The 25,711-nt window shown below is 43.9% G+C and overlaps 1 protein-coding gene and 1 pseudogene across 1 annotated transcript in view; one reads left to right on the forward strand and one right to left on the reverse strand.

The window, feature by feature from the left end:
* The window catches only part of LOC141077350 (uncharacterized), a 103,909-nt gene extending 89,509 nt beyond the window's left edge, over window positions 1–14,400 (reverse strand). The window contains 4 exon segments of the mRNA XM_073564231.1: window positions 12,020–12,898; window positions 12,990–13,128; window positions 13,204–13,276; window positions 13,746–14,400. Of these exon segments, the coding sequence (XP_073420332.1) occupies window positions 12,020–12,898; window positions 12,990–13,128; window positions 13,204–13,276; window positions 13,746–14,400 (1,746 nt within the window).
* A 7,876-nt stretch (window positions 14,401–22,276) lies between these two features.
* Window positions 22,277–22,371, forward strand: LOC141077353 (small nucleolar RNA U3; annotated as a pseudogene).
* The last annotated feature ends 3,340 nt before the right edge of the window (window positions 22,372–25,711 follow it).

Below are 25,711 nucleotides of genomic sequence, written 5' to 3' on the forward strand. Positions count from 1 at the left end.
AGGAGGCTACACGGGGGTTTTGCAGCTGCGGCCAAGAGAGCCCATGATGCGTTTCAATGTCCCGAAGCGGCCTAGACTCGTCCAAGCCCTGAAGGTGTCGTATGGTGCGGCCTATTCCAACCGCACCCTCCTCAGCAGGGATTTCTTCCACCTTCCCATCTCCGTCAGCCTAATGCCCCTGGACGACTCATCCAATACCCCCATTTCAAGCTCCAGCAGGCCAGCCTCCGACAATGAGAATTCGGGGGGTAGCCCGTTAGGAGGGCCAGCATCTATACCTAGTGCCTCCCGAAGGTGCAGTCTCGGCTCCGGTGCAGGCACGGTGCGGGTCCTGGTGGCAACAGTGGTAGTCAGGGCTGCCCGGGTAGATATGAGTGACGGCGGTGGAACAGATGGCGGCTCCTGGTCCGCGGGGGCCTCCGGTGGGACCTGCGCGGCCGCGTCAGGTCCAGACGGGAGCTCCTCTTCCTCCGCTTCAACTCCCAAAGCCTCACACAGTGGCGATGGTAATGGAGAGATTGCAAAGGATGCTGCAGGTGGTGTTGCAGCGGTCGCAGGCTCTACAGGATTTGCCTGGGGGAGATCCGGTGCAGCGATGGCGGGTACCGGTGACTGGGGTACCGCGGGTGTAGGCCCCTCCTGGACACGCTGCAGATTCAAGGTCCATAAGGCTTCGTGTCTCAGTTGTAAACGGTGCGCCAGCTGGGCAATCTCGTCTTCCAGCTGCTGGCGGTTCATCCTGGAAGCCGGGTCAGAGCCTTCAGCCATTGCGCCGGGGAGATTCAGCTCAACCTCCTCGTGCTCCACAGGCCTCCTACCTTCTCCTTCCAATATGGTGTTCTTGCATTCTTCCTGCCTGGGCTCTTTTCCCGCCACTGGCTCTCGCCCCTCCTTCTGAGGGCGGCGTCTTCTTCCTACTTCTCCATACCAAGCCAGTATACGAACCCCTCGGGGGGGGCCATGTTGCTGTCGCATAGAAGTTCAGACAGGGGAGGCCCGGGACTGTCCGCGCTCTTTTCTTAGGATCACCCATATTGTCACGCCCTTCTTCACCACACCGGCGGCCATTTTTAGGCTGTGTTCACACACAGCATTTTTTTAGCGGTTTTCACTATAAAACCGCTATAAAACTGCTGAAAATAAGGTGCACAGTCATTTCTATGCATTTTGCACTTTTTGTGCACATTGATGCGTTTTTTACCGCGAAAAAACCACATCGTGGTAAAAACCGCAGCATGCACATTAATTTTGCGTTTTTTTCCGCGGTTTAGGCTTCTCCCATGCTTTTAGAAACCGCTGCGGTAAAAAACGCATCAAAAACGCATCAAAACCGCGCAAAAAACGCGCAAAAACCGCCGCGGAAAAATAGGTGCGGTTTCTGGGAAGGGATTCAGGTTTTTGTGCAGAAATTTTCTGCAACGTGTGCACTTAGCCTTAGCGTTCATTTTACAGTCTATTAAATTGGGTCTTCTGCACATTTCAAAAGATTTGAGTCTTAGGCACACAGAACCCGATGGCATCGGATTTCATCATCCTGTTCGTGACACCAAAGTTGGGTCGCCCTCTCAGGGCTGTGGGGTACTCGGTACCGGGCCCGATGAGCTTCAATGGGAGATGTCACGGCAGCTGGGACCCAGCCCATGGCCCTGGGCGCCCATTGTAAAAGGAGTTGTTGCAGTGTGCTTAGAGTGATGAAAGTTTATGAGTGATTCGTGACGCCACCTGTGGCGTTCGGCAATAGAGATGTAAGCCGACACTGCAGACAGATCCTCTGGGACAGATGGTGTGGTGCAGCAGTGATGTTATAGCCCTCCACAGGCAGGGCTGTAGTCCCAGGGCAGTGTAGAGACGCGTTGCAGGAATGGTGCAGTGTAGGCACAGGGATGCAGCGGTGCCAGGTGTGTGTGATGCGGGAATGAGTAGAGGACACCAGGGCATGTAGTTCCAAAGCTTTACTCACAGTCTGTGGTACAAACAGGTGCCTGCCTCTGTGCCGTGTCCTCCAGGCCAGATGGAATACTCCTTTCCAACACTCCGCCAACATGTGCCTTTCTAAACGTCTCCTCTTATAGCGCCTTTAAATGAAGTACTCCTAGTACTGAGTTACACTGGAGTTCCTCCTGTCCGATGTTCTTATGAACTCTACTGGTACAGCAGGCAGCTGTAGCCTGCTTCGGGGACTCCTTGCTACTAAGTCCCGGCTCACTATCCAGTTGCTGTTGTGCCCCCAAGTCTTGTGTGGGAATAAAGCAGTCACTCCTTCTATTCCTCCGGTGTCTGCTGCAGGACCATTAGTATCCATGCAACCTCGGGGACCGGGCCCCGGCCTTGCGCTTAGAACTTCTAGGAAGGGTTCTCTTCTAACCCACGTCCTCTGTTCTCTTTTACTCCTCACGTTCCGTACTAATCTTTCTTTCTATGGAAAATCAGGCTTTCAGTCTATGTTGCTCTCTGTCTCTTCCTTTCCCGTGCCAGCAGACCCAGGTCACTGGGATATGCTGCAGCACTTCCATCCATCTATCCCTCTCTCCGGGGATCTTCTTCTCTTTCCTTACTCAACAACTGACTCCTCTCCCAAACTCTCCCCGCTCTCTCTAATGTAAACTAAACTCCACCCAGCACGTTTCGTGTTCCAAGCAGGGAGCCACCAATGGGTGCTTTGCTACACTCCAAGCAGGGAGCCGCCGAAGGTGCTTTGCTAAACTACTTTGTGGTGTGGGGTGCAGGTGTTGGAGTGTGGTCAGGAGTTTCCACCTTACCTGAATGGTGGGGTACCACACCTCAGGAGGAGGTGCAGTACCTCTGTGGCGGCTGAGCCTCAGGAGTGCCACATCAGCATGTTCTTTCCTTTTAGCCTTAGGGAGATTGGCCAGTCTGTACAGGAATTTAACCCTGCTGTGTCCTTCACAGATTAGGTTCCCCAGCCTATCCCATGCTGGCAGGTCCTATATTAGGCAGCTCCACCATCCGCCCTCTGCTTGATGTTGATTCCTAGGCAGTTCACTTTGCCTGTTGTACCTCACACTCGAGTCTCTGACCCACCAATCAGCTGAGGTAGTCTTGGGGACTACCCTGGAGTAGTTCCTGGTGTCTACCGGCTGTCCAGCCTATCCTCTGCACCAGTAGCTCTAGTGAAGTCCTGGTGGACACCTAGTTAGACCTCTTTAGAGTAAGCCTGGCCGATGGTGCAGTGGGTCCACATCCACCAATGTTACACCAAGTAACTGTGCACACCTCACAACTTTTGAAGCACAGAAAGAGGCACAGATCATGCGACGCGCATAGCAGCAAATTTTGGCATCACCCTAATCCACGGCCATTTACCACTGCTTTCTCCCCCGGCAGGAGGAGTTATCAGAGGGACACTGGTAGTGAGGAAAATTCAGCAGACGCCTGAGACTGCAGGGTGTAGACCCAAATCCGGGACTGACCGCTGTATCCGGGACAGTTGGGACTAGAGATGAGCAGATGGATTCATGGCTGTCTGGTCCAGCGTGCGTGGGACCTGGGGATTATTTTTTGTGCCGTCATTCACAGTCGGAGCCTCCAGAACGTTCTCCTCTTTATGTAGCGTCACTATACGACACCCGGCTTATTTGTGTCTGTAAGGCCGTGTTCACACATTGCAGAAATACGGTGTTTTTTGTTTTCTGCAGGATCCGCACCATCTACAATAACAATCTTCTCCCCCTTATTTGATGCGTTCTTGGTGCAGAGGTGAAGCCGCGGTTTTAATGCGCTTTTTAGAGGACAGAAAAGCTTTGATTCTGCACTTAATAAAGTTTCTGCAGTTTTTTACCTGCGATTTTAGACACATAGAAGAGAAGAAAAAGGCCCAAATCGGCACAGATCAGCCGCGTCCTTGGGCGCACAGCGGGCGCCTTTTATGGTAAAGTAGTTTTTATTAAGGATTTATTTACATAAATGGGGTAAAGAAAAAGGGGGCGACAGATTATAAATACCCAGTAATACAGACAAGAACCAAACAACAGCAAAAAGAGAAATGTAAAGTCATGAAAGAGAGAGGCAGAATAAAGGGGAGAAAGGGTTAAGGAGGAGATTGGGGAAGGAAAAATAGGGTTTGTTAACCCCTTAGAGACCTTGCCCTTTTTCGTTTTTGCGTTTCTGTTTTTCGCCCCCCTTCTTCCCACAGCCATAACTTTTTTATGTTTCCGTCAGTATGGCCATGTGAGGGCTTGTTTGTTGCTAGACAAGTTGTGCTTTGGAACAACATCATTGGTTTTACCATATCGTGTACTCAAAAATGGGAAAAAAATTCCAAGGGCGGTGAAATTGCAAACAAAGTGTAATGCCACAACTTTTTTTGGATTTTCTTTTTACCATATTCACCAAATGCTAAGACTGCCCTGCCATTAGATTCTCCTAGTCATTACAAGGTCATAGACACCAAACAGGTCTCAGTTCTTTTGTATTTAAGTGGTAAAAAAATCCATAAATTGTTGGAAAAAAATTGCTCCATTTTCATGATCTTGGGTTGGGTGAGGGCTTATTGCTTGCGCGCCCAGCTGATGTTTTTATTGATCCCATTTTGGTGCAGATACGATCTTTTCATCATCCATTATTGCATTTTAATTCAATGTCGCGGTGACCAAAAAACCTTAATTCTGGCATTCTGACTTTTTTTTCTCACTACACCGTCTAGTGATCGGGTTGTTCCTTTCTTTATGGATAGATCGGGCGATTCTGAACGTGGCGATACCAAACTTGTGTATGTTTTATTTTTCTTTTGTTTTATTTTGAATGGTGCGAAAGGGGGGGGGGGATTTGAACTGTTATATTTTTTTATTTTTTTAATATTTTTAAAAACATTTTTTTACTTTTGGCCTGCTTCAATAGTTTCCATAACTCTGCAAAGGAATACATGGATTTCATCCGCGCTGCCCAAATGATGAACTTCCAGAATGTTAATAACGTTTGAGAGTTGTTTATTCTACGCGTTTCAAGGTTTTTTGAACCTCTTCTTCAGGAAATACCACATGACGCATACACAGGTGGTGCATTAAGTACACACAGATTTAAAAAAATGAGCTCCAGTCAGATGACAGATGTCAAAGTTCATAGTTAGCAGAAAGTATAAATATTCATAGTAAGAGTTAGAAGCTGTTCTTATATTCACATGTCTATTATAATTTCACAGGTTGTTGAACAAAAGGAAAAAAATAAGGAAAAATAAAAAACACATATATACTGAGCAAGGAAAGCAAATCTCGGACACGAACTCCTAGAGATCTGCCTCAGCTTCCTCCAGCTCTGCCGCCCGACAATCAGACCACTCGGCTATACTAACAAGCTCCTGCAAGCGGATCCGATGTGGAAGAGACATAGGATGAAATAAACCATTAGATAAACATTAAATTAGAATCATAGAATCGTAGAGTTGGAAGGGACCTCCTGGGCCATCTGGTCCAACCCCCTGCTCAAAGCAGGATTCGCTAAATCATCCCAGTCAGATGTCTGTCCAGCCTCTGTTTGAAGACTTCCATTGAAGGAGAACTCACCACTTCTCGTGGCAGCCTGTTCCACTCATTGATCACTCTAACTGTCAAAAAGTGTTTTCTAATATCTAATCTGTGTCTCCTCCCATTCAGCTTCATCCCATTGCTTCTAGTCTTTCCTTGTGCAAATGAGAATAAAGTTGATCCTTCTACAATGTGACAGCCCTTTAGATATTTGTAGACAGCTATTAAGTCTCCTCTCAGTCTTCTCTTTTGCAAACTAAACATTCCCAAATCCTGCAACCTTTCCTCATAAGACAGGGTTTGCAGACCGGTCACCATTCTGGTCGCTCTTTTCTGAACTTGCTCCAGTTTGTTGATGTCTTTTTTAAAATGTGGTGCCCAAAATTGGACACAATATTCCAGATGAGGTCTGACCAAAGAGGAGTAGAGGGAAATAATTACTTCACGTGATCTAGACTGTATGCTTCTGTTAATACATCCTAGAATTGCATTTGCCTTTTTTGCTGCTGCATCACACTGTTGACTCATATTCAGTCTGTGATCTATTAGTATACCCAAGTCTTTTTCACATGTGCTGTCACTTAGCCCTATTCCTCCCATTCTATATATGCTTTTTTCATTTTTATTGCCCAGATGTAGTACTTTGCATTTCTCCCTGTTAAAAACCATTCTGTTAGTTGCTGCCCACTTCTCCAGTTTATTTAAATCTTTTTGAATCCTCTCTCTCTCTTCTCTAGTATTAGCTATCCCTCCTAGCTTTGTGTCATCAGCAAATTTAATCAGTTTACCCTCAATTCCTTCATCTAAATCGTTGATAAAGATGTTGAACAATACAGGGCCCAGGACAGAGCCCTGTGGTACCCCACTTGAGACATTCTTCCAACTGGATGTGCAGCCATTTACGACCACTCTTTGGGTCCGATCACTAAGCCAGTTATGAATCCACCTAACAGTTGCCTTGTCCATTCCATACTTAGTCATTTTTTCAATAAGGATTGTATGAGAGACTTTGTCAAATGCTTTGCTGAAGTCAAGATATACTATATCTACAGCATTTCCTTGATCCACCCAATCAGTAATACCATCATAGAAGGAAATTAAATTAGTCTGACATGACTTATTAGTTACAAACCCATGCTGACTCTGTTTAATCACTTCATTCTTATCCAGGTATTGACATACATGTTGTTTAATAATTTGTTCAAAGATCTTTCCTGGTATAGAAGTCAGACTCACCGGCCTATAGTTGCCTGGGTCCACCTTCTTCCCCTTTTTGAAGATAGGAACAACATTTGCTCTTCTCCAGTCTTCTGGGACTTCTCCTGTTCGCCAAGAATTTTCAAAGATTATGGAGAGGGGTTCAAAAATTTCTTCTGCTATCTCCTTCAGTACTCTGGGGTGTAATTCATCTGGACCTGGAGACTTGAATACATTTAGGTTAGCTAAGTGTTTCCTCACTATCTTTCTGTTTATAGATATCCTGGATTCTTCTATTCCCTTAATAGGACAGTGAATAACAGTTGATGTTACATTTCCTTTCTGAGAGAAAACAGATGCAAAATAGGAATTTAAAAGTTCAGCCTTCTCAACATCCTGTCTTACCATTTCATCATTTTCATCCTGTAAAAATCCTATAGCATCTTTGACTTTTCTTTTACTTTTGACATATCCCCAAAATCCTTTATTATTGCTTTTGACATCTCTTGCAAGCCTCAATTCATTTTCAGCTTTAGATAATCTGATTTGTGCCTTGCAGGTTCTGCAGACAGCATTATATTCTTCTTTAGATATGCCTCCTTCTTTCCATTTTATAAACATTTTTTGCTTCCTTTTTAGCATGTGCTTAAGTTCTGTGTTCATCCATCCTGGTTTCCTTAAATGCTTCCTATTCTTCCCTCTTTTCGGAATTGTTAACAACTGTGCTTTGAGAATTTCATTTTTCAAGATTTCCCATCCTTCCTGGACATTTTTGTCTTTAAGGATATCCAGCCATTGGATCCCTCCAATTCTCTTTCTGAATCCCTTAAAATCTGCCTTTCTGAAATCTAACCTTGACGTCTGAGTCTTCACAGGTCTTCCGCCTCTAGTTATCCAAAATTCTAAAATAGCATGGTCGCTACCTCCTAGGGTCCCAGCCACTTTTACCTCCTCAACCATTTCCTCCCTGCTTATAAGGATTAGATCCAAGGTAGCAGTTCCCCTTGTTTTCTCCCTTACCTTTTGGAAGATAAAGTTGTCAGCAAGAGAGGATAAGAATTTCCTTGACCTGTTAGTTTTGCCTGAGAGAGATTCCCAACAAATGTCTGGATAGTTGAAATCTCCCATGACAACTATGTCATATTTTTTGGAGAACTTGGCCATTTGATGCATAAAGAGTTCATCCATATCTTCAGCTTGCACAGGCGGCCTGTAGTAAATGCCTACAATGGTGTCCTTTCCATTGTTCTGTCCTTGTATTCTTACCCAAACAGTTTCCACAGAACTCCCAGTCTCTGAAGCTTCAATCTCTGTGCAGATATACGCATTTCTAACATACAATGCGACACCCCCTCCTCGTTTATCAAGTCTGTTTCTTGCAAATAAGTTGTATCCTTCTAGTCTTGTATTCCAATCATGTGTATCGTCCCACCAAGTTTCAGTGATTCCAATGACATCATATTTCTTTTCCTGTGTTAGTAGTTCCAATTCTCCTTGTTTGTTGCCCATGCTTTGTGCATTAGTATAGAAACATTTTAGTTTGTGATTGGTTTCTCTTTCTCCAAATTGTAAGGATCTAAATTTTAATCAATTAAAAAAAAAATGTTTTATTAATAAAAAAATAATATACATTTTTTTTAAATCTCAGGTTCGGCTTATTATAAAAAAAAAAGGAATCGCTCATCTGTAAAAGCTCAGTGGCAAAGTGGGAAGGACGATGTGCTCCACACCCGCAATATTGTGCACACGCTCAGGATCGCACCGCAGGAGGAGCACACGGCGCTTCTCCCAATACCACACGGCTGTTACATCTCCCGCACAGAGTCAGATTATACAGCGACCGGTGTCAGTGTAAGTCACATCCCAAAGTTTAAAAACTCACTCCTTCAGCAGTGATATTAACACCTCCTGAGGATAGCAAATCATGTCAGGGGATGATTTCTTTAGGACAAAGGAATGATTGGTTCTATATAAATATTTCTGAGAGGAATATTAACAAACTTAGAAAAATATATATATATACCAGTAATCATTTATATAATTGTACTGGGGTCCACAGACAGTCTGGAAAGAGGAGAGGGTTAATGCTCTGTAGAACTACTATTTCTCTGAGTGGAGATAGAGTACGAAAAATTGATAAAACAGTGTTTCGGGCTTTCCCTTACCCGCTCTGCGGGAAAAAGAGAGAGTGAAGCTCTATATGTAATTATGGTGTAAAATGTATCAGGAAGGACCAAGAACACCTAACAAGGGGGACAAATACTTGGCGTTACTCATCCCATTTTCTTTTTCAAACCAATTTTATTAAGGGGTTTTACAATAGTGAGGAAAAAGGGGTCTCAGGGAGGGGATGGGAGGGTGAGGAGGGAAGGGAAAAAAGGGGGGGAAGGACCAAATGGTCCGAACAAGTTTATATTTTCAAGACATTAGCGGTGTAGTATAATTAACTGGGTTATTTTATAACCAGAACAATACTATAACTATATGTTTAACAGTCGCCAGATTATCTCTGGAACAGAGAAAAGAACAAACAACAAAGTATCAGTGCAGCAATTGCTGTAGAGTTAGCTTGAGGGAAATAATGCAATCCATCTGAACCATTTGCGGGAGAAATGGCCAATATTATTGTTAATAGTGGCTAGTTTTAGTTCAAAAGATTTATGTAGGGAGATTTTGTCTCTTATATCTTCAATGGTTGGAATGTCCGGTCGTTTCCAATGAAAAGCTAAGGGACTTTTGGTAATAAGAAGGATATGAAATATTAAAGGGGGAAGAGTTTGATTTAGTTCTTGTGGGGTGATAGATAGCAAGGCCAGTTGAGGTGAGAGGGTGATGGGTTTTTGGAGAAGGGAGTTTATTAGGAGAGAGATAGCTCTCCAAAGAGATTTGATCACCGGACAAAACCACAATATATGAAGAAGGTTCCCGTGTTGTCCGCATCCTCTCCAGCATAATGGGGAGATCTCTGGATATATCCTGGCTAGTCTGGCTGGGGTATAGTACCAACGGGAGATGATTTTCTGATGGGTTTCCAGAAGAGACATAGATAACGTGGCGGACATAGAGGAGGAACAAGCCTGCTCCCAGTCTGCTGCCCCTGGGCTTATCCCAAGTTCCGTCTCCCACTTAATTATATTATTTGTTTTGATGAATTCATGGCTCTTATTGAACCACATATAAATGTACGAAACCCTCCAGAAAAGGCAATGGTTTATGTTGTTAGTGAGATTAAAGAAAGGTTCAGAGGGTTTAGCGTCTTTCTTCCTAAGTGTAGTTGCTAATTCTTTTAGTTGAATATAGTCATAAAATGCTGATGATGGGATACTGAACTTGTGTTTCATATCGCTAAAGGAAGAGATGTGATTGTGTCCACAAAGATCCTTTAATTTTTTGACACCATGGTCGGACCAGATGGAGGGCAGTTCTAGCTGAAAAAGAGACGCAATTACGTTAAGGGATAGAGGTCCTAACGGGTCAGTATTAGTGAGGCCTTTTTGTTGTTTAGCTAAGAGACCCCAAGCTTCTAGTGTTGCGCGGAAGATTGGATGCGTGATGGAATGTACCTTTTTGAGAAGGATAGACTCCAAGACGAGAAGGGAAGGAGACCTATTGTTGTTTAACGCCTTTTCAATGTTGACCCATGCCGGAGGGTCCTCGGTTGACCACCAAGGGAGGCTGTTTTTGACAAGGAGTGAGGAATAGTAAGCTGAGATATTCGGAAGGCCAGCTCCACCAAATCTCCTGTTGCCATATAAAATATTTTTTGCAACTCTGGCTTTTTTCCCGTTCCAAACAAAGTTGTTTGTCATGGATTGAAGGTTGGTAAGGGCGGGGGTGGAAATGGGTAAAGGGAGTGATCTAAAAAGATATACTATTTTGGGGAGGATATAGGCTTTAAATGTTATAATTTTACCCCACCAAGAGAGGTTTTTCTCCCCATATATTTTTAGGTCTTTTGAGATGGTCTCTGTAAGGGATTTTAGGTTCAGAGGCATGAGGGAAGGGATATTATTGGTAAATTTAAGTCCCAAATATGTAATGTAGTCTGAAGTCCAGCTCCAAGGACAAGAGCGGCTGATGGAGTTAATTTGGTCGCTGTCTAAATGAAGGGATAGCATCTTGGATTTTGAAACGTTGACTTTGAAACAGGAAATGTCCGAAAACTTCAGCAGAAGTTCTTGGACTTTAACAATTGATTTGATTGGATCTGACAGGGTGAGAATGCCATCTGCGAAGAGGCATATTTTATATTCTTTATCACCTGCTTTAATGCCATGAATATCCGGGTTATCTCTGATAGACTGAGCTAGGGGTTCAATTGCCAGGGCAAACAGTAGAGGGGAAAGCGGGCAACCCTGCCTTGTACCATTGGATATTTGGAGGACTTTTGAAAGGTGATTGTTAACGTAAACTTTGGCCGATGGTGCAGTGTATAATGCTCTAATGCTAGTGATTAGTTCATGATGAAAGCCAAATTTGGCTAGAGTGGCGAACAAGTAGTCCCAATTTAATCTGTCGAAGGCCTTTTCGGTGTCAAGAGAAACTATAATGGATTTGGTTTTATGTGTATTAATGAGTTTCATAAGGTTGATCAATCTTCTGGTGCCGTCTGTAGATTGTCTATTGATTATAAACCCGATTTGATCTTTGTTGATTAGCTTAGGGAGTATGGAGTTCAGTCTGTTTGATAATAATTTAGCATATAGTTTGATGTCTGTATTTATTAACGAAATTGGCCGAAAGTTTTTCATGAGGGTTGTGTCCGAATTGGGTTTGGGGATAAGAATAAGGGTGGCCTCGAGCATTTCCTTGGGGAAATAGCCCAAAGTAGAAGCTGTGTTAAAAATTTTCGTCAAGTGGGGTGCAAGGATTTCGGCAAAAGTTTTATAGTAATTATTCGTAAACCCGTCAGGGCCGGGAGCTTTGAAGGTTTTAAGGTGCTTTATTGCATCTAGAGTTTCTTTTTCAGTGAAAGGAGATGATAGGGTAGATTTGTCAACTTCATCTAGTTTCGGGAGATTAATTTTGGTTAGAAAAGAAGTGATATCTGAATGACTTGGAGAGGGGAGGGAGGAATTTTGATTGATGTTGTAGAGATTCTCATAGAATGTAGCGAAGGAGTTAGCTATGTCCTGTGGGTGGGACAAGGGGGTATTTTTGGTGGAGAGAATGGTGTCAATCCTGTTTTTCCATCTAGAATTTTTCAAGATGTTAGTCATATAGCGGGATGGCCAATTTAGATTCTGGTATTGTTTAAAGCGGTGGTTTTTAACTGCTGAGTCATGAAACGAGAAAATCAAGGCCCTAAGCTCCTGTCTTAACCTGGAGAGTTCTGAGCGTACGTCAATATCTGAATTGGGATTGTCGGTTATCATGGTTTCTTTGATTTTGATTTGATTCTGCAGATCTGTTATTTTTTCCCTGTTTGCCCTTTTATGTCTCGAGGATATCCTGATTAGGATTCCTCGCAGAACGGCCTTATGAGCATTCCAATAGGTGAAAGGGCTGGAAAGTTCAGTATCATTTTCTTTGAAGTAATTTCGTAAGGCTGTAGTAATCTCTGCATTATAGTGTGGAATATTGAGTAATGAGGAGTTGCATTTCCATAGGAACTGTTGGTTGGTGGCCGGGCCAACAGTGAATGTAGCTACTACTGGAGCGTGGTCAGAGACCGTTTTAGGGTGGATAGAGATGGAAGTAAATTTGGGAAGTGAGAAAATATCTGTTAAAATTAGGTCAATACGAGAAGCAGTGTGATGGACATCCGAATAATGACTATACTCGATTGAGGTCGTGTTTAGACAACGAAAAGTGTCAAAGAATTTGTTGTAATAAATCCAGTTGTTTAACGTTTCTGTTTTATGTCTATTGGGGGCGGAGGAATCCAATTTTCCATTTGGGACCATGTTAAAATCTCCTGCGAATATTAAGGAACCCTTCTTTATTAGGTTGATTTTCTTTAGAAGCTTATTTAAGAATCTAATTTGACCCGTGTTGGGGACGTAGACGTTTCCAATAGTAAAAATTGAGTTATTGATGCTACAAACTAGGATGTGATAATGGCCTTTCTCATCTCTTAGTTCTTCAATGAATTTAAAGTTGATGGAGTTTTTTATCATAGTAAGGACTCCTGCCTTTTTCTTTAATCCCGATGATTCATATATGTGGGGGAAGTTTTTGTGGGAAAAGTTAGGGTGAGCGCCTCTTTTAAATTTCGTTTCCTGAAGACACACAACATCAGAACCCAGCCTGTTGGTCTCATGATATATTACATGACGCTTTCTAGGGCTGTTCAGGCCCCTGACATTGTACGTGGCCAGGTTTATTTTCATTGTCAGTGTGGTGTTTTGTGGCTGAGAAGATACCTGTGATGCTGCTGTTCTTGGTGAGGTTGTGGCTGATGGAGAAGTTTAGGTTCAGATGGATAAGGTCAAGGGTGTATTGGCTGCAACTGAAACACACAATAAAGGAAAAAACAAGATAAATTAGCAACAAGTTTAGTCAGAATAAACTTATAGGGACCAACAGGAGCAGAATTCTAAGGCGAACTCTGCTCAGTTCGGGGGAAAGTTCGTGTGAGGATTTCCCGGCGACATCTTCTGAAGGGAGAAATACGCTCATCCAAGAATAGTCGAGGGAAGTAAAAGGTGGACGAACCTAGAGTCCAACTGATAACTAAACAATATATAAGGTAAACATTTTCGATGTGTTACTAAAGTATAGGCCTGTTGAAAGATAGTATTCCAAAGGATCGAGCCTGGAGGAAGAGTTATCATAACTATAATTATAATAATAATATATAAAGTGTTATTGTGTTGAATTTCCTTGGGCCTAAACAAGACCCATGAGTCCCTGAAGATCAAGTAGAAGATTTGGAGTCCGGAGACGCCGCAGGCTTGCTTCTAGGTTTAATGTTCATAGATTTGAGAAACTTGTGGCCTTCTTCTGCAGATAGTATAGCAGTAGTTTTACTACTGTGGTGGACCAACAATTTAAGGGGAAATCCCCACTTGTATGGTATGTTATTATCCCTCAAGGGAATGGTAATATCTTGGAAGGATTTCCTACCTTCGATTGTAGCTTTGGATAAATCTGTAAATATCTTGAGATGGGAAAATGGTTCTGGGAAGCCGCCATTGTCCCTGATGGTATTTTGAATCCTCTCTTTTATATGAAAGAAGTGGATCCTAAGAATGGTATCCCTCGGGGTATCCTTGGGTAGGTGGGCCGGCTTTGGTAATCTGTGGATTCTATCGATAATTGTCTCTTGGGGAATAAGTGACGGATCAATTTTCTTGAAGACTTTTTGAACATATTCCTCAAGCTTGGCAGGGGTGACAGATTCCGGGATGCCCCTGATTTTCACGTTATTCCTTCTACTTCTGTCTTCTAAATCTGCTAGTTTTCTTTCCAGCCTTATGAGTTCAGACTTCAGTTGCTGATTTTCGTCTGTAGACATCTCTGTTTGTTTTTCTAACGACACCATTCTGGATTCATGATTTTCCAGTTTTTGATTAAACGTTTCAAACGTAGACTTAAAGATTTTCATTTGTGACTCTAATGTGGATTCTAGAGTGAGCTTCAGGTTATTATTAATTTTGTCGGCCAGTGAGGCCATATAAGCCTCGATGGTGTCATGGCTCGTTTCAACATGAGAGTCCAGTTTTGGTCTGGATTTGTCTGGGCTGGTATTTGGTGTTGAAGCCCAAGAATCATTGTCCATGTCGTTTTTGGGGTCATTTAGAAAAGAAAGTTTCTCACTCCAAGCCCCCGGATTCCGTCTTTTTGAGGAAGCTGATGTATCCATGGAGTCAGTAATTTTGTGGGGCGTCCTGGATCTAGTAGGACTGATGGTATTCCCCAAATCGGAGGAAGGGTGAGATGATTGTCTCTTGTCTCTATCCGATTTGGCGGACATAGTAGTTGTGGAGGGAGTTTTTGGTTGTTTGAGGCTGTTTGATCTGTTTTGACTCATTTTATCGGTATGAATAGAACTAGGCTGCAGAGACAATGAGGGTGAGTTGGGAAGTGGTGGCAGCGACTTTCGTCACCCCTTTTTTTTTTATTATTATTATTTTGTTTATTTATTTGTTTGTTTATTTGTTTATTATTTTAATTCTCTTTTGTTTTAGTTTGATTTCATGTATGGCAAAAACCGTCTGGGCAGTCCACCAGTGATTTACGTTATGTGGGGAGTTGAAGCCAGCAGCACTATGGAGCTGGATTAGAAGGCTGCTCCTTTGACGTAAGATATGCCGGATTTTACGCAAATCGCGTATGTGGAGTGCGCAGCTGTGAATCAGGAAGCCGCTCTGAGAGAGGAGAGAGCGGCTCCCGATAAGCCCTGAGGGGGCTAAGAACGCAATTGAAGGAGGATATCCTGGTGGTGGTGGGGGTGGTGAGGACCCCAGGAGCTATTTGCAGTGGGTACGGTGAGTGGCAATGCCTTCCCGTGCCGCTGTAGCTACGGCAGTCGGGTTTATCAGCCGGGGGGAGGTGCTCCTGCGCGAGGCGCTTGAAAATATGGCTCTAAACCGCTGCCACAGATTCGCTCCTCAGGATTTTCCAGGCAAGTCCCGGACAATTGTTCTGACCGCGGGAGGTTAGGTAGCGGAAGCAGGAGGGAAGGAAAGGCGTACCGTAATGAAGATGCAGCCGCGGGCGGCCGAAGTCTGAATTTCAGGCGCGCGCTATTGCCTCAAGCCGCTCGGCGGTGTCAGCCGCGGCCAGGGAATGTCGCGCCTGCGCAGTGGGTTTTTTTTTTTCTCTTTCTTCTATAAAAGCACCTGAGTGCCCGTCAGCAAAAATTAATAGTCAATTGAAGAAATAAATCTTTCTGTGAACTATTATATGAGCGTCTTTGTCTCCGGTTACCTCAGAAATAGGCGGTAATCTTCTTTAGGAGCTCCTATGAGAGCCATGGCCCAGATGGGGGGTCGAATCAGGGCTGAGGGAGGGAGCCTGAGGTCCGGGATCCTCTATCCCTAGAGGGGGCTATAATAAGCCTGATATAAGCTTCTTTACGTGCCGAAGATGGTTCGGATGATTGCTGAGGGGGATTCTACCCCAATTCTTCAGGTGGGATCTGAGCCCAAGTAATACAGTCCGGGTATGGCCAGTAGGCCTCAACAGGCCCCGCAGTAAGTGTTAGGCCTCGCACGTACCAGACCTCAAAAGTCCGTAGGAACTGGCAAATAGGGCTCCAAAGGCCTGGGGTGTCACTCCTGAGTGACTCTGAGAAGATTTCTGAGAGGATTTAGCCTGGATGGGCTATGATTTCAGTTGATTTAGGGTGGATGTGCCGGGAGATCTTAGACTGCACGTCCTACTCCATGACAGTCTAGGCCACGCCCCCACTCATCCCATTTTCTAACCGCAGCACCATCGGTTTAATCCTATTACTGTGGAGCGCTTATACTTAAAAAGTCTCTAAATTTAAAGGGCCTACTAGACATAAAGGAGTATGATGGAAATAATTATATTAAAAACACATTAAAAATACTTCCCTTATAAAACATGAATAAGATCTTTTATAACAATTAAATAATCATCAGGTATTTCATGGTGAAATTCCGTATAAACTCCCATAGGAAAATAAATATTAAAGGACCTCCATAAATATCAAAAAAATATAAATAAATACATATAACAACCTCTATTAATAAATTAAATAAAAACCTCTGTGATCTCATGAAGACCCTGTGGTTTGAGGCTTCTTAATTTATAGATCCAATACACCTGTTTCCTGTTTAATTTCAGAATCCTATTTGGAATATGAGTAGGGATATGATCAATAGGAATAATTTGTAACTTATTAAAATCTTTATTATTAACTAAGGTATAATGTCTCGTAAGACCATGGGTAAGAAGTAGAGATGAGCGACTTTGCCTTTTTTCGGGTCGAGTCGGGTTTCACGAAACCCGACTTTCGCAAAAGTCGGGTCGAACGAAATCGGCCGATTATTGTGAAAAATCGAAGGCCGACTGAAACACGAAACCCAATGTAAGTCAATGGGGAAGAAAAGTCGGCAGGGAGTGGAGGACAGGAAACACACCTACAGTGCCCATTTTAATGCCAAAAACATCAATTCTTATTTCTTAAGCTTGTCAACCTTAATTTACTTTATAATAATAGTTAGGCATTGAAAACTGGGGGTTATTTGGCTAAAGTTGTGGGGGTGTAGGGCTGGCTCCAGATTTTCATGGGCCCAGGGCCAAAGAGTGTCACTGGGCTCCTTTAACACATGACACAATTCATGATCCTTTGACACGGCAGAGAAATAGCGGTATAGTACAATGAAAAATACTTCACTTCTTACATCACATGACTGATATCCATTTTAAATTCTCCAATAGCTCCAAAAACGGACAGTATATTCCTCCATACAGTATTATGGCCACCGCATAGTCCCTCATACAGAGTAATGAGGCCCATATATTTCTCCATACAGAACCATTGGTCCCATATAATGTTAGATACAGTATATGATGAGCTCCACATAATGCTACAGTATATGTTGTTCACCATGGATGAAGATCCAGTGTCTTATGGGCCCAAATAATGCTCCATATATAAGGGGCCCCATTTCTAATGCTTCAGTGTATAATGGGCCCTGTAAATGCTGCTCCAGTGACTGATGTCCACCTTTGGAATGCTCCAGTGTATGGTGGGCCCCAGATATCATTCTCCAGAGTATCGTGCTCTCCAAAAATTGCTCCCAACCTTTAACCCCTTCATGACCAAGCCTATTTTGACCTTAATGACCTGGCCATTTTTTGCAATTCTGACCAGTGTCCCTTTATGAGGTAATAACTCAGGAACGCTTCAACGCATCCTAGCGATTCTGAGATTGTTTTTTCGTGACATATTGAGCTTCATGTTAGTGGTAAATTTAGGTTGATAATTTTTGCGTTTATTTGTCAAAAAATCAGAAATTTGGTGAAAATTTAGAAAATTTTGCAATTTTCAAATTTTTAATTTTTATTCTGTTAAACCAGAGAGTTATGTGACACAAAATAGTTAATAAATAACATTTCCCATATGTCTACTTTACATCAGCACAATTTTGGAAACAAAATATTTTTTTGTTAGGAAGTTATAAGGGTTAAAAGTTGACCAGCGATTTCTCATTTTTACAATAAAATTTACAAAACCATTTTTTTTAGGGACCACCTCACATTTGAAGTCACTTTGAGGGGTCTATATGGCAGAAAATACCCAAAAGTGACACCATTCTAAAAACTGCACCCCTCAAGCTACTCAAAACTACATTCAAGAAGATTATTAACCCTTCAGGTGTTTCACAGGAACTAAAGCAATGTGGAAAGAAAAAATGGACATTTTAATTTTTCCAACAAAAATTTTCTTTTAGCATCAATTTTTTCATTTTCACATGGGAAACAGGATAAAATGGATCCTAAAATTTGTTGGGCAATTTCTCCTGAGTACAACGATACCCCATATGTGGTCATAAACCACTGTTTGGGCGCACGGCACGGCTCAGAAGGGAAGGAGCGCCATTTGACTTTTTGAATGGAAAATATGCTGGAATATTTAGCGGTTGCCATGTCGTGTTTGGAGAGCCCCTGTGTGCATAAACATTGGAGCTCCTCCACAAGTGACCCCATTTTGAAAACTAGACCCCCCAAGGAACTTATCTAGATGCATAGTGATCACTTTGAACCCCCAGGTACTTCACAAATTGATCTGTAAAAAAAAAAAATACTTTTTTTTCACAAAAATTTTCTTTTAGCCTCAGTTTTTTCATTTTCACATGGGCAACAGGATAAAATGGATCCTAAAATTTGTTGAGCAATTTCTCCTGAGTACACCGATACCTCATATGTGGTCATAAACCACTGTTTGGGTGCACGGCATGGCCCGGAAGGCAAGGAGCACCATTTGACTTTTTGAATGGAAAATTAGCTCCAATCGTTATCGGACACCATGTCGCATTTGGAGAGCCCCTGTGCACCTAAACATTGGAGCTCCCCCACAAGTGACCCCATTTTGGAAACTAGACCCCCTAAGGAACTTATCTAGACGTGTAGGGAGCACTTTGAACCCCCAAGTGCTTCACAAAAGTTTATAACACAGAGCAGTGAAAATAAAAAATATTTTTTTTTCCTCAAAAATGATTTTTAGCACACTATTTTTAATTTTCACAAGGCTAACAGGAGAAATTGGACCAAAAAAGTTGTTGTCCAGTTTGTCCTGAGTAGGCTGGTACCCCATATGTGGGGGGGAACCACTGTTTGGGCACACGGCAGGGCTCAGAAGGGAAGGAGCGCCATTTGACTTTTTGAAATACAAATTACTTCCAATCGTTAGCGGACACCATGTTGTGTTTGGAGAGCCCCTGTGTGCCTAAACATTGGAGCTCCCCCTCAAATGACCCCATTTTGGAAACTAGACCCCCTAAGGAACTTATCTAGATGTGTAGTGAGCACCTTGAACCCTCAAGTGCTTCACAAAAGTTTATGACGCAGAGCCGTGAAAAATTATTTTTTAGTGCGCAATTTTTTATTTTCACAAGGGTACCAGGATAAATTAGACCCCAAAATTTGTTGTCCAGTTTGTCCTGAGTACACTGCTACCCCATATGTGGGTGGGGACCACTGTTTGGGTACACATTGGGGCTCGGAAGGGAAGTAGTGACATTTTGAAATGCTGACTTTGATGGAATGGTCTGCGGGTGTCATGTTACATTTGCAGAGCCCCTGATGTACCTAAACTGTGGAACCCCCCACAAGTGACCCCATTTTGGAGACTATACCCCCTAAGGAACTTATCTAGATGTGTAGGGAGCACTTTGAACCCCCAAGTGCTTCACAAAAGTTTATAACACAGAGCAGTGAAAATAAAAAATATTTTTTTTTCCACAAAAAAAAAAAGATTTTTAGCCAGCAATTTTTTTTTCACAGGGGTAGCAGGATAAATTGGCCCCAAAAGTTGTTGTCCAGTTTGTCCTGAGTACGCTGATACCTCATATGTGGGTGGGGACCACTGTTTGGGTACACGTCGGGGCTCGGAAGGGAAGTAGTGACATTATGAAATGCTGACTTTGATGGAATGGTCTGCGGGCATCATGTTACATTTGCAGAACCCCTGATGTACCTAAACTGTGGAACCCCCCCACAAGTGACCCCATTTTGGAAACTAGACCCCCCCAAGGAACTTATCTAGATGTGTGGTGAGCACCTTGAACCCCCAAGTGCTTCACAGAAGTTTATAACGCAGAGCCGTGAAAATAAAAAATATTTTTTTTTCCTCAAAAAAAATGATTTTTAGCTAGCAATTTTTTTTTTCACAAGGGTAGCAGGATAAATTGGACCCCAAAAGTTGTTGTCCAGTTTGTCCTGAGTACGCTGATACCCCATATGTGGGGGATGACCACTGTTTGGGTACACGTCGGGGCTCGGAAGGGAAGTAGTGACATTATGAAATGCTGACTTTGATGGAATGGTCTGCGGGCATCATGTTACATTTGCAGAACCCCTGATGTACCTAAACTGTGGAACCCCCCCACAAGTGACCCCATTTTGGAAACTAGACCCCCTAAGGAACTTATCTAGATGTGTGGTGAGCACCTTGAACCCCCAAGTGCTTCACAGAAGTTTATAACGCAGAGACGTGAAAATAAAAAATATTTTTTTTTCCTCAAAAAAAATGATTTTTAGCCCGCAATTTTTTTTTTCACAAGGGTAGCAGGATAAATTGGACCCCAAAAGTTGTTGTACAGTTTGTCCTGAGTACGCTGGTGCCCCATATATGGGGGGAACTATTGTTTGGGCACACGTAAGGGCTTGGAATGGAAGTAGTGGCGTTTTGAAATGCAGACTTTGATGGAATGGTCTACGGTCGTCATTACGTTTGCAGAGCCCCTGATGTGCCTAAACAATAGAAACCCCCCACAAGTGACCCCATTTTGGAAACTAGACCTCCCAAGTAACTTATCTAGATGCCTGGTGAGCACTTTGGACCCCCAAGTGCTTCACAGAAGTTTATAACGCAGAGACGTGAAAATTAAAAAAAAAAAATTTTCCACAAAAATATTTTTTTAGCCCCCAATTTTTTATTTTCCCAAGGGTACCAGGAGAAATTAGACCCCCAAAGTTGTTGTGCAATTTTTCCTGAGTACGCTGATACCCCATATGTTGGGGTAAACCACTGTTTGGGCACACGTCGGGGCTTGGAAGGGAGGAAGCACCGTTTAACTTTTTGAACGCAAAATTGGCTGGAATCAATGGTTGCACCATGTCGCGTTTGGTGACCCCCTGATGTGCCTAAACAGTGGAAACCCCTCAATTCTAACTCCAGCCCTAACCCCAACACACCCCTAACCACAGCCCTAACCCCAACACATCCCTAACCCTAATTCCAACCCTAACCATAACCCTAACCCCAACAGACCCCGAACCCTAGTCCCAACCCTAACCATAACCTTAACCACAAGCCTAACCCTAATTCCAACCCTAACCCTAATTCCAACCCTAACCCTAATTCCAACCCTAACCCTCTTTCCAACCCTAACCCTTTCCAACCCTAACCCTCTTTCCAACCCTAACCCTCTTTCCAATCCTAACCCTAACCTCTTTCCAACTCTAACCCTCTTTTCAACCCTAACCCTCTTTTCAACCCTAACCCTAACCCTCTTTTTAACCCTAACCCTCTTTTCAACCCTAACCCTAACCCTAACCCTCTTTTCAACCCTAACCCTAACCCTAATGGAAAAATAAAAATAAAAATATTTTCTTTATTTTATTAGTTCTGCCTACCTATGGGGGTGATAATCGGGGGGTTTATTTACTTTTTCTTTCATTTTGATCACTGTGAGAGTGATCAAAATGAAAGAATGGAATCTGCAGCCGGCAGATTCGGGCGGGCGCACTGCGCATGCGCCCGCCATTTTCAAAGATGGCGGCGCCCATCATCTGGACCCGAGGGACACCGGGAGGGACGGGGGGACTCAGGAGGTACCGGGGGGGTGAGGGGGGGATCGGAGGCTGTCGGGGAGCAGAGGGAATGGGAGGGGGGCAGATGATGACAGCGGCGGCAGATCGCCGCTGTCATTCAGTTGCGGGGGGGCCATCGCCGGTGGGGGGGGTGGAATCGGTGTCTCCAGCCATGTCCGATGCTACAGCAGCGTCGGACATGGCTGGATTGTAATATTTCATCAATTTTCATTGGCTGTTTCACTTTTAACAGCCAATCAGAGCGATCGTAGCCACGTGGGGGCGAAGCCACGCCCCCTGTGGTGAATTACAAAGCCCCCTGTATCTGCGGGTCGGGTGACCTTTCAGTGACCCCGGTCACCCGACCCGCAGGGGGGCTTTGAAGTCATGACGCCACATAGGCGTCACTGGTCAGATTTGAACCAGGTTTTATGACGCCTATGTGGCGTCATTGGTCGTGAAGGGGTTAAAACAAAAATTCTTAATAAATATAATTCTGGATTAATTATTCAACGGCTCATATACAAAAAAATCAATCCTTAAAAGATACTTTATTAACCAATCATTAAAAAGTTTTCAAAACTTCAAAAAACAGGCAAACAAAAATAGGCTTATTGCTGATTTTCAAAATCCAGCCACAAACTATGACTATACTTTCAGGGATCATTTCTATAGTGTATGACTTGAGTTTTGTCCCCGGCCATCTGTTGTACTCCAAGCTGATGTCATTTAGATAGGAGTCAACAGGGTGATTAGGGAGAGCCGCCGAGGAGTGGGGGCGCCATTTGCGTATCAAGAGGGTGCCAACCTCCGCTGTCAGGTAGGAGAGAGATATAGGGCCCTATAGGGACAAATAGGTTTGTGACCCTCTACCTGACATTGGAACGACTCTCTAGTGTTTGTGGCTGGATTTTGAAAATCAGCAATAAGCCTATTTTTGTTTGCCTGTTTTTTGAAGTTTTGAAAACTTTTTAATGATTGGTTAATAAAGTATCTTTTAAGGATTGATTTTTTTGTATATCAACCTTTAAAACAATTAAATAAGTCTCCTCGCTAGGGAATCCCTGTACTCTGGACTCCTCGTCGTCCCCTTCATCCATCTTTCTGCACTTGCACTGTTTAGGCAGAGGGCGTACAGACGTGATGTCATCGCGCTCTTTGACCAGAATGTCACTGTCAGGAATAGTGTTTGGTTTCCGGGGGCAATATGGTTGCAAAGCTGAGCCTTAAAGGAATGTCCAGAAGGGCACCACCAGGAGTGGAGCCTGCGGCTTAATTGGACTCAACATGGGCAACTTCAACCATGCCATCCACAAAAAAGCTGCACAGATTGCAAGCTTAATTCCGTTAACGAACGAGACTCAGGCATGCCCCCCGCGGTCCGCGTCCAGCTTACTAGAGGGACACGCAAGGCTCTGGCACGCGAGATCGGCCAATAACAGGTCTGTCATGCCCTTACATGTCCGGGGCTGCACGCGTGCTACAATGAAAGGACCAGCGTGTATCGCTTACAGGTGCGGATAACACGCTGAACCCCGTTAGTGATGTGGATCTGGGATTACAATTCTTCCCCACGAACAAGCATTTCCCAGTAAGTGCAGGTCAACCGTAATTCCGGAATTAGGCCTAAACGGCATTCCAGAAAGAATGTGAAAAAATTAAGTGCCCAAACCACAGGTGCTGTAGCTTGCTTAACAGCTGGGCTCCTCTGCTGAGTAGCACACAGTTCTTACATAAACAGGCGGCATAGCTTGGTTCACGGGTGGCCAACTCTGCTGAGTAGCATACACAGTTACTAGGCCCTAAGTATTAAGTGGTGTAAATGCAGTCAAAAACTGGTTCTTTCATAAACAGGCGGCATAGCTCGGTTCACGGGTGGGCTCCTCTTCTGAGTAGCAGACACAGTTACTAGGCCCAAAGGGATTTTCAGGACAATATTAAAAAATTATTAGAAACACACACAGTGTAGCTCCTTCACAGGTGTAGTACACCGCTGACTACCAGACACCGCTACTATGCCCTAAAACTGTCTATTATCATTGAAAACCATTATTAATATGAAAAAAAGATACGCTTTTGTTTAACGAAACGTTCTCGAATGGAAACTCGAACAGCCGAATTTTAATCAAAGTGTTGTAGTTCGATGAACGGATCTAACACCGCCCAAAACAGCTAGAATTTGAACTTGGCCAACAGTTCCACTCAAACACCACTCATCTGTAATCAGGAGGCAGACTCAGACGGTCTCAGGCACAGTATGGATTCGACAAGATTGCAGAAAGTTGAGAAAGGGTACAGTATCTCCGGATAACAGGTATATATAGCAGAGTTTAAACATTTAAAATCTCCGTGTTTATTTCCGGAGTACGACAAAGACACTCACAGCCTCAGTATGGATTAGACAACAATCTAAAAAGTAGAAAAAAGGAAATGTTTTTGAAGCGTACACCAGTATACACTGTTGGGGTATTTTTAAATCTTCATATATATTTCTGTCTCAGTAAGACAGTCCAGACTCTCCGCAAGAGGAAACAAGATGGATAAAAGTACAGACATAAAGTCGAGTGATTGCAGAAATTTAGGAATTACTAATCACGGGAAAAACTCCCAGGAGAATTCTCAGAGGTGATGCTGACCCTCAATTACTTTGTGTGTGGAGACAGCGAAAACAGTTCTTTGTGAAGAAAGTGTTGCTGTATCGCAGTACCATTGATCCCATCACCGTTACTCATCGCCATCAAATTTTGATCACAAGAAGAGATGTAGACATGGTCCTCACTGCCTATCATGATCTGTCAGGTGACTTTGGAGTGCAAAAGACACAAGCCACAGGCTGTAGGCGATTCTATTGGATTGGCATGAGAGGGCACATTTAAAAATGTGGGCAGGAATGTCACACGTCTGTGAGTAGGAAAACTGTGAAAGCTGATGAAAAACCGGCACTGCATCTCATTGTGAGTCGACGTCCACAACAAATGGAAGCCATTGATCATCTGAAGATAGAGCCCAGCAGGACAGGGCATAGCTATGTCTTAACCATCATCTATCAGTTCACCAAATTTGTAGTGGCAGTCCCAGTGAAGGATTTAACAGCCTAGACTACACAGCGGTTGAGCAGGGAGAGGTAAGTATTGCAAGTGCTGGGGCCCTGAGCCAGCAGGGGGGGCCCACTCGTGGGCGGCGGTACTGGCACAGGGCCCCTCATAGTATGCTGGTGTGTCTGACGGCGGGTGTGCACCCCCACCATCAGAAACACTTGATTGTACTATGAGGGACCCTGTGCCAGTGCCATCGCCCAAGAGTGTGCCCACCCACCTGTCCAGGGCAACGGCACTCGCACGGGTGCGTGCGCCAGGTGGTGACTCCGGCCCTGTGGGGGGAGGCAGCCCAGTTAGGGAGGTGGAAAAAATGGCATATGTTGATGTTAGACATTCAGCAGCTGCAAATGGAGGAATTGGAGAAGTCCGAGGAAGAGGAAGACAAAAGCGAGCCATTTTTCTGGCAAACTATGGGTCAGCAGGGGAAAGTGGGACAAAATCCTTTGAAACCCATGCATGGTTCATTTTAATGAAGGTTAGATCATCAACATTTTGGGTCGACAGACGGGTCCTTTTTTCTGTCAGGATTGATCCAGCAGCACTGAAGACTCTTTCGGATAGCACACTAGCAGCAGGGCAAGCGAGCCCTCCTCCTCTTCTTCCTCCACCTCGTCCAGGAGAGGTCCCTGAGCAGACAATGGCTGAATGTCATCAAGGATTCCCTCCTCCTCTTCCTCCTCATCAACATTGGCTGCAGACGCCTGCTCCTTAAGGTGCGTCAAAGTTTGCATGAGCAAACGCATAAGTGGGATGCTCATGCTTAGGATGGCGTCGTCTGCGCTTACCAGCCGTGTGCATTCCTCAAAACACTGAAGGACTTTACAGAGGTCTTTCAGCTTCGACCACTGCACACCTGTCAACTCCATGTCTGCTCTCAAAGTGCCTGGCCGTGTATCCTCCCACAAATGCATTATGGCCTGCCTCTGCTCGCACAGCCGTTCCACCATGTGCAGGGTGGAGTTCCACCTTGTTGCAATGTCG

Source organism: Dendrobates tinctorius, unplaced genomic scaffold, assembly GCF_039654945.1.
Source record: "Dendrobates tinctorius isolate UK_male_01 unplaced genomic scaffold, ASM3965494v1 ptg000438l, whole genome shotgun sequence".
NCBI lineage: Eukaryota > Metazoa > Chordata > Amphibia > Anura > Dendrobatidae > Dendrobates > Dendrobates tinctorius.